The following is a 15527-nucleotide window of genomic DNA, read 5'->3' as shown; positions in this document are numbered from 1 at the left end:
ATCACACAAAGAATGTATAGTACACTAAAAGCAGCCCTAAATAGTCTCACTACATCTTGTTACATGTTCAAAGTAAACACGGTCTCTGTCTCTATCTTTGACGATAATAGTGTTAGCTTTCTATCCCAAATGTAGTTTAGCCTGCTAGCCTACACAGCACAGGACTATACAACGACTAAAACTATCACACAACACACTCACAGTCACGATAACCGAGTTGGTTGGCGATGCTACGCCACACATCGTCTTTCAAATCGTTGTCCTTGTAGTTTGTGATTGGCTGAAGCCTTTTCTGTCGTCGCAAAAGTAAAAAAAAAAAATCGACATCGAAGCGAAAAAATAAAATTATCACAGACATTACACAAACAGCTGATCAAAACATAAAACCATCGTGCGAATTATTCGTGCGTCAAAATCGCGTCCAGTGTGAAAGGACCTTTACTGCTGGTTTCCAACTTAGTTACAAATATTTGTAGTCCCCTATTCTAAATAGACAAAACTTAAAGTCCCCCTGTTGTCAATAATTTTATCCCTAAAAACTCATCTTTGATCACTAAAATTACATATTTAAATGTTTTTCTTAGAACAAATATTCTTCATACCTTGAAATATCTTGAATGTCAAGTCAAGTCACATTTATTTATATAGCGCTTTTTACAATACAGAGTGTTTCACAGCAGTAATACAGCAAAGTTAGCATTTTAATCAACAGTTCATTTTTTGTGAACCTTATGTCTTGGAGTATCGCAAAAATATGGTATCGTGACATGAGGGTATCATTATACCCCTAGGAACAACTCAACTAAAAACATGTTAAACACAAGCAGCATTTGTCGGGGTTCAAGCAGTTAAGGCCTTTAAGCACAAAAGCATCAAAAGTTATTAATTTTTATTTAGCAAGCATGTAACCACTGACATAATAGATGGAAAAGACCATTTACAGCCAACACAGGCAATGTACCATAGGAAATATATGGTTTTAAAGCTTTTTGCCAGTTATAGCGCCACCTATGGTCCGATCTCCATGAAACTCTGCATGCTTCTTCACCATGTTATGTCACATATGCTCACCAATTTTCGTGAAGTTTTCCTTTAGGATTTATAGGCTTTTGAGTGTATTTTGTCACGCCCCTTTTCTAAATGACCCTGTTACAGCCAGCCAAATGCAAAAGTTTTTCTCAATAATTATTGATCTAGAGAGTCCAGAGAATTGTCCTAGACTGGTTTGGTTCCGATCGGGCGAAAAACCAGGGACTAGTTCGCAAAAGTAGGTTTTGGACAAAGTTCGACATAGCAGAAAAATGTTCCTACCTAAATCGAAATTGGAGATACACATCTTGTCCGCCTCGAGCCAGTGGATCACAGTGGTGTAAGACACTTGAGTCTAGGTCAAACGGTCTAAGAGTTATGGGCGATTTTTGGGCGATTCTTTTGGTTGCTGTAGCGCCACCTATGGGCCAATCGGGGTCATACTCTGATAGGTTCGCCGCTTCATCTTCTGATGGCTTTTGAGGTGTTTTTCATTCAGTTGATCAGATCCTCGGCACATTCGTAGAGTTTATATGAACACATTTCGTAACCTGCCAGGCAGAAGCAGTCTGTGACGTGTGTGTGCGCTTGTGTGTTTGTCCAGAGGAGAGATGTCTGGATGAAGAGACGTACATCAAAGCTCTGCTGGAGCTCAACCCCAGTGCAGAGTGGGTCATTAAATCTGTCCAGCACTGACCCACACCTAAACATGCCAATCCAGCCATCACGCCTCGTGCCTCCTGGACCAGCACAGGTGTGCTATAAAGGGAAAGCAGCAGTTCTGCATCACCGCACTGGGACTCGGAGCCTAACACGAACAATCTGAATGATCCCGTCCTCTACCGACACTCGAACCAAACCAATGTCTCTCTCTCATGACACAATCCTAAACCATAACCTACACAAATATGGTTTTCATTCAGTGCTCGAGTGGCAGGTGTACATACATCATTTGTAGAAGCCAAAGTTTTCAGGTTTATCACATTTCATCGCTTTTGAAGGGCAGGTTGTTTGATTAGTACTAGAACCAGACGCTAATTTTCCATGTTTTCTCAAAAACCTCTCAAAAAATGTCTGGGTCATATTTCACATCAGAAGAAAGAAAAGAAATGACTGACTATTTAGATGATTTGCATTGTTTTTGTACTATTTTCATCATGATTAAACACATTACCCTCTAATGTCTCATAACTGTAAGCTTGATCCATCTTGAACTTTTTCTTTTGTAATTGTATTTATTCTCATTAGATTAGATTCTCACCACCACTGATGGACTGAAATAAATATATATATATATATATATATATATATATATATATATATATACACACACACACACATACACACACAGTATATACATATTGTGTCTTTGTAATTTAGAAAATACAATTTATCTCTTTTGGGGTGAAATATGACCTTGACATGATCTATATACATTTTGTGAGATGCACCTAACCACAAATCTGATTCATATATATATATATATATATATATATATATATATATATATATATATATATATATATATATATATATATATATATACTGTATATATAATTAAATATCACATGGAAGAATGGTCTCAGATCATTTAAGGACTGAGGTACAACTACATGTCATACATTTCTTCCTTAAACATTTGATTATATGTGAATGATCTCTTGTAGTTGTGTAGCAATCTCTACTTTAAATCAGTCACATGACCATTTCCCCAGTCTCATGTTAGCTCTCACTGCCAATAAAATGTCTCTGTATTACTTGTTCGGTTGCTCCCAGGGATCTTGAATGTGCTTTTTATTCATGTTTCGCAATGTTGGAGAACACAATGTTGCTACAAGTCACAGGATATTGCAGATCTCTAAAGGATTCGTGACTGAAACCGGCAGAAGTTTCTCAGCTAAACGCAGACCTCAAGAAGTACTTCAATGGAGGGAAACACTTGGCACTTAACCTGACCTTCTCTGTTATTTACCATGATGCAGATGTCATTTAAATGAGTAGTTTTGAGCTGTGATTTTTTTTATTAAACTTCTACATCGATTGCTGATGTTATGCTTTTACTGTGAACATGGCTGAACATGACTGTTGCTGTATGTTTAATGCTTCTAAAATAACCACTAAATGTTTTTTGTAAATAAATGTGTAATTCCTCAACTTTGTCCGCTGTATTTTAATCTCTGGTCTGTGATGGTGTGTAGCGTAGAAGAGAAGGAGAATCTTAACATGTTTTGGTCTTTAACTCATTTAGTGTTCCCGAAAGGCCTTCTGGGATTGGTCTCCTGATATGGTGAAGGTGTAAGGGTGGTTTTCTACAGTGGTTCAGGCTGCAGGACTGCCGAATGACTAAAGAAACATTATCAGCAAGATCAAGATGGTAGAAAACTACATTTCTTGTCTATTACTAGATGTCAGCTAGTCTCTCCCCTGTGAAGGCCTCCTTCCCTTCACCTCTATACAGATAAAACGCTGTCAAAATAATTCCAGTTCACATGAATACGCGGAAGCGATAAATAATTCTGAATTATAAATGTTTAAGGGACATTCTACCAGAAACGTACATTTGCTGTCCTGGCACTACTATTGTTTTATAAAACTGGTGTAATCCACATATTTCCCAAAACTGTCATACAGTGAATTAATTTAGAGGGTTTTACAACAGAATATGTTATGTATTTGATTAAATTGTTTTTTATTTTTGTTTAAAAAACAGTTTTTAAAATTAAGAACCCCTAAAATGTACTGTCCCAGGTCAAATCTCAATTCTATACATCATATAAATAATAATTATACATTTGAAATTCATAGAAAAAACAATACCATAGCACATTTAAGATGTTATAATTTGTATTATTCGATTAAAATCTTCAGTAAAATGAATTATTAATAAATAAATTGATTTTTTAGAAGTGTCCCCGGGTTTCTGTCATGCCCTGTCACACTTGCATAAAAGATTCCAAGAAAAGGGTGTGATATGTCTTTAAGGTCCCAAATCACAGGAAGTGACCTCATTTGCCTCTCATCACACACTGACACCAACCAGAGGTAATTTCTGTCCTTGAATTTTGTAATTTTAAGCCTTTCTGCATGTTTTTACCTGAGGTCGAGCTACTACGTCAGTTCCTGTCACGCAATAATGTCCCAGAAAATGTATGTCAATAGGTTTAGATTTGGAACAAATTAAATCTTTTGTGTAAATACTCTCTGAAATGTTGTCAGTTTTTATGCTAGCATGCTAAATAGCTGAGTTATAGCTGTTAAAATGTCTGACTGTCAGGCCCTGTCACGTCAGGCTCTGTCACATTTCACTGTGACAGGGCCTGACATTCTGTGACGGGGCCTGATACATTGCTTGTTTGTAGTGAATACCACAGGTAATCTTCTTGTTTCATTGCAGATGAATATGTTGACTACTGCTAACATTTGTTTATTTATTTATTTTTAATAAACGCCTAATTTCAATTCAGATTCAATTTCAGAGCAAAATTAGTTTGATTGCAAAATTCACAAAATACAAATTCACCACTAGATACTTACTGTCCCTTTAATAGTTAATGATTTCAAGAATATATCTTGAACTCATTTAAAAATGTGCTTTATGTGTTGCTACTTGCTCATCATTATTCCATTTTTAAATAAAAAAGATTCAACTGTTAAAAAATGGTTTTGTACAACAATATTAATTAATACAATAATACCAAAGACAAGTGTGCTGTGTGTATTGTTTCTTCTATTATACAGCTTTTAAGTTACTGATTCAATAAGGAATCTGGGTAAAGATATATGACAACATATATAGGATATACTAATGAATTTTACTTGTAGCCTACACAGGTTTAAAGTGGCTCATAATAGGCCTATTAGAGAATTAAAATACTGTTTACTCTTTAAAATCGAGACTATCTTTTCCCATTGTTAATTGTGTTTGATTAATTTTATTAATAAAGACTTATCCACTATTTAAATACAGATTTTTAGTATATTACTACAAATTATAAACATTTTGTTTTTTTTAGTTTTTCAGAGAAAATCTGGTCATTTTAATGTAATTCGTAATGCTTGATGGAAAAAATGTCAGTCCTGTCACAACATTGTCAACCCTGTCACACCACGGTCAGTCCTGTCACAAAGTATATTTTAGTCCAAAAATGGCTATTTTGATTATAACAATTATTGAAATGGGTATATAGTGATAGTAAAGACTGGATTATATATTTACAATAATGCGTTGGTAACAAACTTTACCCCAAAAGCCCCTTATTCAACAACATTATGTGAACCTGATGGTCATTCTTTATCTAAGAGCCCACAAAACAAGCAAAATCAGCCTGATAGCTGTGTTTTTTTTAATGAATTATATGTTTCCTTCAATAAGGGACAGATCCTCATTAAAATGATGATATTTGTGCAGAAGAGAGCATATTCTTTAACACACTTACATTATCAGCCATGTCTGTGACGGAGCCTGACATTTTAAAGAGTAACTGCATATTAAAATGCTTATTATTCAAAAATTATTATGTGCCGAGGTGGGATTTCAATAATTTACAATTATTCACTATCTCCTTTGTTAAAGTCAGGGTTAAAGTTGAAGGTTAATAATACTTTTTTTTTTTTTTTTTTGGGATAGAAAATGTACGTTTCTGGTAGAATGTCCCTTAAGGCCAGACATTGAGGGTTGGTTTGTAGGGAAGGACTACACGCCTGCGCACATTTATATTCAAACGCGCATACCTATAGAGTATAGACCTTATGTAGCTCCGCCTCTTTTCAGCGCCGCGCTCGTCCGGTCTGTATTTTCACAGTGATTTTGCGTTTATTAATGAACGGCTCGTTTTCAAATCTTCCCGGTCTACTGACATCTGTTAAGACATCTGCTATAAACATTACAGTCCTCATGATAACGTTTGTTAACTTTACATTAAGTAAATCCTCCTCAGAAGTTAATTACTCCTGGATAGCAGCGCCATAGAAATATACAGAGGGACCGCAAAAACGGAAGTTCAAAGACAATATTCTAAAGATGGCGGCGCCCTCGTTTCTCTGGCGCATAGACTTTGACGTTTGTGCAGAGATAACCTTTTTTCAAAATGTTTCAAGGCTTGCACCTCGGAACATATTTGAAGGTTTGCGTTCTCGAGCCTCAGGCACTGTAGTTGTGCGCATGATTAGCGCGTTAAGGGTTTTCTGTTTGAACAGTGTCATGTAAGCGTCCCCAAGTTAAGAGGGTTGAGGCCATGGTTTTCAACTGGAACAAAGTTGGATTGGCCACGTCGAGTAGGGTGTGAGTTGAGTTCCCAGACAGCAACATGCAGTAGTGTCAGCCCAGATCCGGCCCACATCTGGTACGTGTGGAATCTATGTCTACCAGATGTGGGTCGACCCTATGTTGCTGTCTGGGTTGCTTTCCCAAGTGTAGTATCTTGGCGTCTGGGCATGTCCAGCTGGGAAGAGATCCCGGGACAGATCCAGAGATTATATCTCATGACTAGCCTGGGAACGCCTTGAGATCCCCAGGAGGAGCCAAAGGAAGCGGCCGGGGTAAAAGACGTGTCGGCCACCATAACCCGGTCCTGGATAAACGGCAGGAGGATGGATGGATTGATGGATATACAGTGTCAAAATGCATGCATTAAGTTAGTCAATACACAACACATCCACATAGACACATCTGAAGATATTGAAGAACAGCCTTACACTCACCAACACAATGGAAAATATGCGATTTAATAAACCGTGAACACCACAGATATCCCTTTAAATTGATAAAAATGGCGGAACACACCACTATACTATATTTACTATAGGTCTGACATACATGGGCTGTGTTTTCTACATGTGAACTGACACTGATCTACGGATAGCCATTGCACTCATGCTAACAGGAATAATGCACATTACAAATACAATACAAATCAGGACAAATATTTAACATTTAAAGCAAAGTAACTACAATTATTAGTATACTTTGATTTATTGTAAATAAAATGTGCAGACTGAACATATTTGAACTAAACCTGATAAATGTGTAATGGAAACAAAACTGTTATTTTGAGAGGTCTGAATTGTACCTGATATGACTTTACAGATGTCACATTTATAGTGTCACAGTTCCTTGTTTTATGTCATTTATGTGAATAAGCATGTGTAGCTGTAGACATTTGTTTGTGATATCCGGCGTGGTTCTGCAGAAGAACACAGGGTTTTTGAGTCTACATGATGAGGACGTGTTTGCGGCGGTGCGACTGCACAGTAGCTCGTAGCGCGTGTGTGAATTGCTGAAATGGTGTCTGGACGCAGTGTGGTGTGGACAGCTGTCCGGCTCTCATGAGGTCACACACAGCATCCAGCATGGCCTTCAGCTGGGCTTTATCTGCAGAGAGAGAGAGAGAGAGAGAGAGAGAGAGAGAGAGAGAGAGAGAGAGAGAGAGAGATGTAAAACCATCTGGCCTGCAGTAAGTGATGCACATATTTCTCTGCTTTACCTTCCTTACGGTGTCTCTTCCACTGGGTCAGCCAGAAGCCCTTTAGAGTCACATCATGGAAGATCAAGGATTTCTGCTCGGGAGGAAATGGAATATAAATGTTAGTTGTTCATTGTTTTGTTTAGTTTTTGAGGAATGCTCTGGGTTCAAGACAAGTTAAGCGGTCAGTTAACACAGAATCTGCAATCATTTACCACTTATTTGCAGTAATTTACCACTTTTACTGGACGTATGGAACATTAAGATGCGGTTTAAAAAGTACTGTATTACAACATTCCTTGGAATATTATATGCATCAATATGTAAAGTTATAATCTTTAAACTACTGAACTCCGGTCGTGGCCATGCAAAGGAATGTATGACTGCACTGAACATGTTAGATTAAAAAATATATAAAAATGTATATATGTATATTAATTAGTAATTCTTAATTGGTTAAAGGGATAGTTCACCCTAAAATTAAAATTAGCCCATGATTTACTCTCCCTGAAGCCATTCTAGGTGTATAGGACTTTATTCTTTCAGACAAATACAATCAGAGTTATATTAAAAATGTCCTGACTCTTCCAAGCTTTATAATGGGAGTACATTTTTGGAAGTCCATCAAAGTGCTCGACACAGCGTGGGGTTAATAAAGGCCTTCTGAAGCGAAGCGATGCGCTCGTGTAAGAAAAATCTCCATATTTAAAACTAAAATAACCAGCTTCGGGCAGACGGCCGTACGCAAGTTGACTTACGCCGCCTTTACGCCAAAAGAGTAACTCTTGATGATGTCTGACGTAGATGTAGGAGTAGCGTAAGCTTTGACGCCTTTCGCGGTTCAAACCATATTAGACTGTAAAAAAATAGGTTCAAACAGGGGTGCGTTTCCCAAAAGCATCGTTGGCCAACTATGTTCGCAAGTTCCGTCGTTATCAGCAGTTCAACGAGTCTGTGTTTCCCGAAACCATCGTTCCAACGAACATTCGCAAACAGCATCGCAGAGTTGTGTGTTTGAACGACAGATCTCGACCTGTGGTTAGAAGAGCTTCTAGTTTGCATGACATGTGGACTCAATAAATCCTTATCTTGAGCAAAATAAGCAAACTGACATTCAGTGCAACCTGTGTCTTTTATTTACATACAAATGTCATGTACGTCTTTTAGTTTGTCAAGAGATTTAAAGCACCGCAGTGCGCATGAGTAAACGAGCTCTATAATGTAGCCTATGGTTTCGGGAAACAGTCGTGACAGCTAGTTGATTTCTTCAACGATGTATCGCACTACGCAAGTTAAGCAGCGAGTTACGGCGCTGTTCGGGAAACACACCCCAGGGCTGGGCAAGCGCGTTCGTCATTACGTTGTGCATCAAGTTCAAGTGTTACTCTTCTGCCGTAAGTCGACTTGCGTACGGCCGTCTGTCGGAAGTTAGTTATTTTAGTCGATAAAGTTTTAAATATGGAGATTTTTCTTACACGAACACATCGCTTTGCTTCAGAAGGCCTTTATTTGATGGACTTCCAAAAAAATATACGCACTGACTCCAGCGTCGGCGCTGTGGTGGGGCATTCGAGGGCCGTGCCCCCCCTAGCGGTTATTGATGCCCCTCCTACCCATACCTGTCAACCCTACTGTTTTTCCCGGGATTCTCCCGTATTATACCTTACTATCCCGCTATCATCCCGTTTAAATATTTCCCTGAATTTCTCCCGTATTTTTAATCTTTCTATAAAAATATTTTTAAAAAATCCCACTGGGCGCAAACCAGTTAAGCAGAAATCCCGCCCTGCAGCTTATTTCATTGGTTAAGGTTACAATGACGGGTAGTTTTAGGGATCAGTGTTTGGTGTATTCAAACAGCAGTTTGTTTGACAGGCGATCTGACCAATCATAGTAGATTAACATGAGGATTTGAACTTGAAAAACGGAGGGTAGGCAACAAACGTCGTTCCATGGTCAAAACAACATTCCTTTTTATATTCATTCATGTTTATTTGACGCTATAAATATAAATTAACTAGAAGGTAGAGATGGTTGTTTCACGAGCAGCTTTAACTGAGGCTCTACTGCGATCTGTCCGACACATTCAAGAGCCACAAAACGGTTTACTTTTCTTTAAAAAATTACCAAATTTGAAAGTTGAAGTGTTTGAAATTACCAAATGAGACTTTGTTTCATATCAAAAGCTGGTCTGTCTTGTCTGCCAGCGAGTTGTTAACGTTAGTGTCCTCTGAAGTAGTTTTGGGGAATAAAAAAATTTGCACGAAGAAGAACAGCAGAGATGGTATTGGAGACTATGTATGTAATGTAGTATGTATGTAATACAGAGATTATGTATTTATTTATGTTAATATCTGCGCAATTAATGTGTAGTAATATCTGCATTTGTGTATCCTTGGCTGCCTGTAAGAAGATATGTAAGGGATCATGTAGAGCGAGGCGGTTGTATTACATGGCTACCAACAAAATAAATCAATAATTTGACACAAAATATTGATTTAAAAAGGAGTTTATTTATTTAAAAACTATTGTATTGCTTCCGCTAAAGAAAATAATCCGTTCCGTCTCTACGGTTAAGTCCTGCGTCCATAGCAACGCTCTGTTTTTCATGGCAATGGTGTGTTAACGTTATACTTAGCAGCGGCTGTTATCAAGAAATAACAGACCGCGTTATATATTAGAATTCAACCAAGCCATGTAATTGTAATAATAATAATAATAATTATAATAAACGTGTTTAGTTTTATATAGCATTTGTGCTGTGTTGGACTATGATGTCGCCACTGCGTCATAATATTTGTCAAACGTCAGTGCCCCCCCGCCGATGACCCAATGCCCCTCCAGTAGATCTGCCCTGGCGCCGACTCTGACTGACTCCCATTATAAAGCTTAGAAGAGCCAGGACATTTTTTAATATAACTCTGTATTGTATTTGTCTGAAAGAAGAAAGTCATATACACCAAGGATGGCTTCAGGGAGAGTAAATCATGGGATAATTTTCATTTTTGGGTGAACTATCCTTTTAATAGTTAATAATGATAATAATCTAATTCAATAATTATTGATTAGCCAATAAGGAACTGTCAAATTTGCTATTATTGATTAGATAATCCTCAATATTAGTTAGTAGTAGCTGAAGTGTTAATAGCAGCTGTTAATGATTACACATGATTTGTGTTCAATATTATTGTCTTTGGGACACAGACACTGTCGTTCTGATCCAGAACGCTCCATTAATGGTGAAATATTACCATGAGCATCATAAACTCACAGCAGGGATCTGGAGGGGTCTTTTGGCCATCCCTCCGTATGTGACCATTGTGCCTCCATAACTGAAATAAAAGAGGACGGCCATTGATCACCATGAGTTTCTGATAAACTACCCTGAAACTGCAGTACATACTCGTACTTACTCGAGGTTAGACAACACGAGTCCTCCGCTCAAGCCTCCGACACAGTTCAGGCCCAGTTTAGGTTTGGGAACCTCCTGCAAAAGTGCAATGTCTGTGTTTACGCAATTCTGTAGAAATCACTGAAACCGAAGTGTTGCAGAAGAGCAGAATCCCCAACCTCAAAGACCCGATGAAGCCCCGATGACATCACTTCCTCTTCTGTCACGACATAATCAGCTCCCAGTGACTGAAGCTCATCCACCAACTCGGCACAGTTTGGTCTGAGTTCAAGAAATAGTATAGGAAATCCATTTCAACCACACAGTAGCCGCGTTTCCATCACCCTTCAAATTGCGAAAATTTAAATTGCGAATTGAAAATACGCCCAATGGAAACACGTCAATTTCGCAAAAACTCCCATTTATCGCAAACAAGTTTTTCCGCTCGCATGAGGGGGTTTTCAGGCAATTCGAAAAAGAAATATTTAGCAAAACTGCAATGGAAACAGTTTTTGTGCATTTACAGTCACCTGACGTAATGACGCGGTGTGTTTGGACAGAATACGAGACAGAGCTCTTTATTAAACTCATATAAGACAAAAGAATGACAGGAATACTGGATTCTAAACCTCAAATAAATGCCACAATCAAGACCTCGCAGCAGATCTGAGGGAGAAACACCCAGGAACTCCTCATATGAGCCGCTCTCGAGTATAATAAGGGTCGTTCCTCATCATTAATGCTTGGAAACACACACACGTCTCCTTCCATTAATAATAATGGCCAGAGCAGTGGCTGCTGGGATATAGTACATAAACCCACCAGCGTCCGTTGCCATGATTTTTGGAGTGATTTTACTGATCGCGAGAGGAAAAAATGAAGTTTTAGTTGCATAACATCAGTTAATGGAAACGCCGTCAATAGTTTTTTGTCGGCATTTAGAAAAAAATCACAAAAGTTTTGTGCAAATCTGTAATGGAAATGCGCCTATTGTCTGGGATATTATAGCACATGGGATTATTACACAGAGCTTCTTCTGTAAAGTATTGGCTGGCTTCAGACCTGTCTCTGATGATGTTGATGGTCTTCAGGCCCAGCGCTGCGGCGATCTGAACCACGGCCTGTCCCACGGCACTGTTAGAGGCGTTCTGAATCACTGTACAACCTATCTCAACAAATCACTGGTCACTTTTTATTTCTGTAAGATACCAATATTTTACCCAAGAGTGAGTTTTTATACCAGGGGCGAGTGTCTGGAAGTCGTTCAGCATCCGGTAGGCAGTGCAGGGGTTCACGAAGACAGTGGCGGCTCCCAGGAGAGAGATGTCTTTAGGAACAGACATGAGCTCATCCTCTTCACACACAGCACCTGTCCTCCATGTGCCTGACACACACACGTGCACAACGTCACTCAAATGAAATGATGTTGTCTTCACCCAGGGGCCGGTTTCACAAAGCTATTTTAGACTGGTCTATAGTGTTAGACAAGTCTAAAATCTGCTCGTAGACTAGTCTAATGCAAGTTAGACTGTTTCACAAAAATAAAGACTGACTTAATTTAGACCAAAACATTAGACACCTCTTACCCCAGGCTAACTGAGGTCTAAGACTCTGTTACCTTGGCAACCAGCAGTAACACTCAGTTACATTACAAACAGCCAAAAGAAAAGGGAAAACGGCTCATAATTTACACATTTCTTCTTGTTTCTACATTCTCCGCTAAATTTCCCAAGTAAAATGTCCTTGTAACTGTTACACTCCTCCAACAAACACATATTGTCCGCTGGGGTAAACTGCACTGAGCGGTTGAATGCGCTTACTCGATCCGCCATGTTTTTTGTTTTGAAAGTGTCTTATTTTACCCAGAATGCATTGCAGTGTAGTCCTACTTAAGATAGTCAGAGTCTTCAGTGCTTTGTGCAACGGTCTGATTTAGATGTCTATATGAAGTCTGACTATCTACTATATCTAAGCCATAGTCAAAGTCTATCTGTGTGAAACCGGCCCCAGGACAGTTTTAAACCGTGATCTGGCAGGACTGTATCCAGTAAGAAAGAGTCATTTTTCTATGGCCATGAAAAATATCCTTTCTGACAGTTGATCGGCGATTAATACCGAGTGTTCGCTGGACGAACAGGTTAATTGATTATAATATTAATTCTGATCCAAATATTAATAATGAATTATAACCAGTTATGATTAGTTATTCATATTTCCCTTGAACTGATTTGCTACGATAATGTCGATTTTTGGTAAGTTGCATGGAAACCAATGCGGGTCTAATATGAAGTGTAACACATAAGTTGTACTTTTTTTTTTTTTACACAACATGATTTAAGGTTTTGATGTTGAAAAGGTCAATAGCTCCTTACCAAAGCCAGCATCTACGGGCACGACCCAATCACCAGGTCGGAGAGATGTGACATCACTGCCCACCTCCAGCACCTCCCCCACGCCCTCATTCCCCCCCACCGCTGGGACGGGGCACAAGATTGGGTACGAACCTACAGTATGGACACGTATAACCCGTTATAGTCAATTCACCACGTTCAGCCTCCATTGTACCAAAGAGTAGACTAGAATTTCTACAAAACATCTGACAGGCATTTTTATTAATGAAAACGAAGCTTTTTTGAAAACACACTCCAAAGTGGATACATTTGAAAACACCGTTTTCGTGTTGTAGTGTGGACTGTGAAGCCGGTGGTCTTTAAAACCGATGGCGTAAATGTAGTCATGTGACACATATTGTACCAATAGACATTAATGTTTATACCAGCATTGTGCCTGTTATGTGCCGTTCACTTTCACACTGTTGCTAAAAATATTCTACATTGCACACTCTTCATATCACAGTCCTGCAGAGATTTTTACTCACATTTGCTGTCCTGCGGCATGAGAGCAGTTTTAGACCAAACATATGGACAATTGCGCGATAACTTCATTATTTATTTTTCCATCTGAATCATATCAGTGATCTTTTGTGGGGTTTTACGCATGCGCAGTAAAGGTGAATCAGGCGTTTTTCAAAAGTTTCTCTTCCACACTGAAACGTCCGAAAACACCTGCAAACGCTAGTGTGGACGGAGAGCGTTTATAAACGATAAAGCCAAAAGATATAGCCTTTACCCTGGATCATGTTCAGGTCTGCAGGATTGACAGGAGCTGCGAGCATGCGGATTCTCACCGAACCATCTTTCACTGGAGGCAACGGCAGCCGCTCCATCCTGAAGACACATTTTTCAGGGTTTCGTTCATAACAAAATGTGAAAAATTAAGGGGTCCTCAGACAGAAACATAGTGTCGGCCCAGATCCGGCCCACATCTGGTAAACGTGCCGGTGTTGTGCCGAATTTCGACCCCCTGCCAAATTATTACCCCCCTCGTTGAAGTCAGTACCTGATTGCCTAATCCTAACCCCACCCCTAATTCCTAACCCCTCCCCTAATCCTAACCCCACCCCTAATTCCTAACCCCTCCCCTAATACTAACCCCACCCCTAATTCCTAACCTCTCCCCTAATCCTAACCCCTCCCCCACAACTAATCCTAAACCTACCAATACTAGGGGGGTAATAATTTGGCGGGGGTCAAAATTCGGCACAACACCGGATCTGGGCCGACGCTATGTTACTTTCTGGGCTGGTTTCTTCAATAATCTCTAATGTAATGTCTCTAAAAAAGAAAAACACCACCAAGTACAAAAAAAACAAAACAATTTGATTCAGATGGCTGGACAATGCTAATCATGATCTACCTGTCCATTCATGGATGTTACAGTCTGTTATTCATTCATCACAACTAAAAGTCACATTTACATTCTAGTTAAGACTAAACATCACTGTTGTACAACATAACCCAGACAGCAACATCGTGTCGGTACAGTACACGTGGATCTCCCACCAGTTCCAGATGTGGGCCGACACGATGTTTCTGTCTGGGAATCCACTGCTATGAGTGGATAAAGAGACTGATATGTCCATACCTCAGAGTATCGATGTCGTGCGAGTGTTCTCTGTAAACCACAGCCGAGCAGCGGTGAGTCTCTCTCCACACGGTAGAGCATCTCTGACGGGCTCTCAGCAGGACCGTCCCGTCCCGGATCAGACTTCTGATCCACATGACTCGTTCTCTTCTGCTGTCCTCTAACTGTGAGATTAAAGGCTGACAACATTTGTGCACTGATGAAAAATGTGTGCTTCCTTTTAATAGTTCTGCTTTCACTCTTTCAGACAGGAAACCACACTTTGTTAACTGATTTTTTATTTTTTTTAATGAAGGCAAGCTGTTTTTTTCATGAATTTGCGCCGTAGAGCGTAGAGCGTCCCCCCATTCATTACAGCCACGCAATTCAGACCCATGTAACCTTTTACTCAAATAAATAAGCTACACATTTTTGGACATGCCTACCAGTGACATTTTCCACACGATAGCAAAACTAGGCCTACTATAGCCAGACTATTTTATATCAAATATCATATTTGTGATATTTACCCCAGGGCGTTATTTACCTTTATAAAGGCAGATTTAAAATAAAATAAAAATAAAACTTAAATGTATGCATCATGTTTCATGTGAAATTCTTGCATTTGATCAGTAAATTCAGTTATAATAATAAAACAGGGCTTTTACCAATCAAATTAAATA

At 39.1% G+C, this 15527-nt stretch overlaps 2 protein-coding genes across 13 annotated transcripts in view; one reads left to right on the top strand and one right to left on the bottom strand.

Annotated features, from left to right (window-relative positions):
* Positions 1-2491, top strand: part of arhgap18 (Rho GTPase activating protein 18) — a 40125-nt gene extending 37634 nt beyond the window's left edge. For all 9 annotated transcript variants that reach the window (XM_081379081.1, XM_081379082.1, XM_081379080.1 and 6 more), the window contains one exon: positions 1634-2491. In XM_081379081.1, coding sequence (XP_081235207.1) covers positions 1634-1725 — 92 coding nt within the window. In that variant the 3' untranslated portion in view covers positions 1726-2491. The remainder of the gene's footprint in view (positions 1-1633) is intronic.
* Positions 2492-6690: 4199 nt separating this feature from the next.
* On the bottom strand, positions 6691-15084 carry LOC308698294 (enoyl-[acyl-carrier-protein] reductase, mitochondrial). 4 transcript variants are annotated; one of them, XM_081378246.1, is made up of 10 exons: positions 14866-15084; positions 14011-14108; positions 13254-13385; positions 12122-12265; positions 11944-12046; positions 11061-11163; positions 10904-10977; positions 10762-10822; positions 7512-7584; positions 6691-7399 (listed from the first exon to the last, which is right to left on the bottom strand). In XM_081378246.1, exons 1-10 carry the CDS (start codon positions 15000-15002, stop codon positions 7239-7241), a joined length of 1086 nt encoding a protein of 361 aa, XP_081234372.1. In that variant the 5' UTR covers positions 15003-15084; the 3' UTR covers positions 6691-7238. The 4 variants fall into 4 exon arrangements, with proteins under 4 accessions (XP_081234372.1, XP_081234373.1, XP_081234374.1 ...); XM_081378247.1 differs by having other exon boundaries at positions 6733-7399; positions 7521-7584; XM_081378248.1 differs by lacking the exon at positions 13254-13385 and having other exon boundaries at positions 6733-7399; positions 14866-15057.
* Positions 15085-15527: the final 443 nt, after the last annotated feature.

This window comes from Scardinius erythrophthalmus (assembly GCF_964197995.2).
Source record: "Scardinius erythrophthalmus genome assembly, chromosome: 11".
NCBI classification, from domain to species: domain Eukaryota; kingdom Metazoa; phylum Chordata; class Actinopteri; order Cypriniformes; family Leuciscidae; genus Scardinius; species Scardinius erythrophthalmus.
Note: the sequence above shows the minus strand (reverse complement) of the source record. Positions and strands in the feature narration are given on the sequence as shown.

Excerpts from the sequence above, each read along its gene's own strand:
- LOC308698294 (XM_081378246.1), bottom strand. The coding sequence starts at position 15,002 with ATGTGGATCAGAAGTCTGATCCGGGACGGGACGGTCCTGCTGAGAGCC. Across the intron at positions 13,386-14,010 it reads AGACCTGAACATGATCCAGG|GTTCGTACCCAATCTTGTGC; the intron begins GTAAAGGCTATA and ends TCCATACTGTAG. Across the intron at positions 7,585-10,761 it reads GACCCCTCCAGATCCCTGCT|AAATCCTTGATCTTCCATGA; the intron begins GTGAGTTTATGA and ends CCTCCCGAGCAG.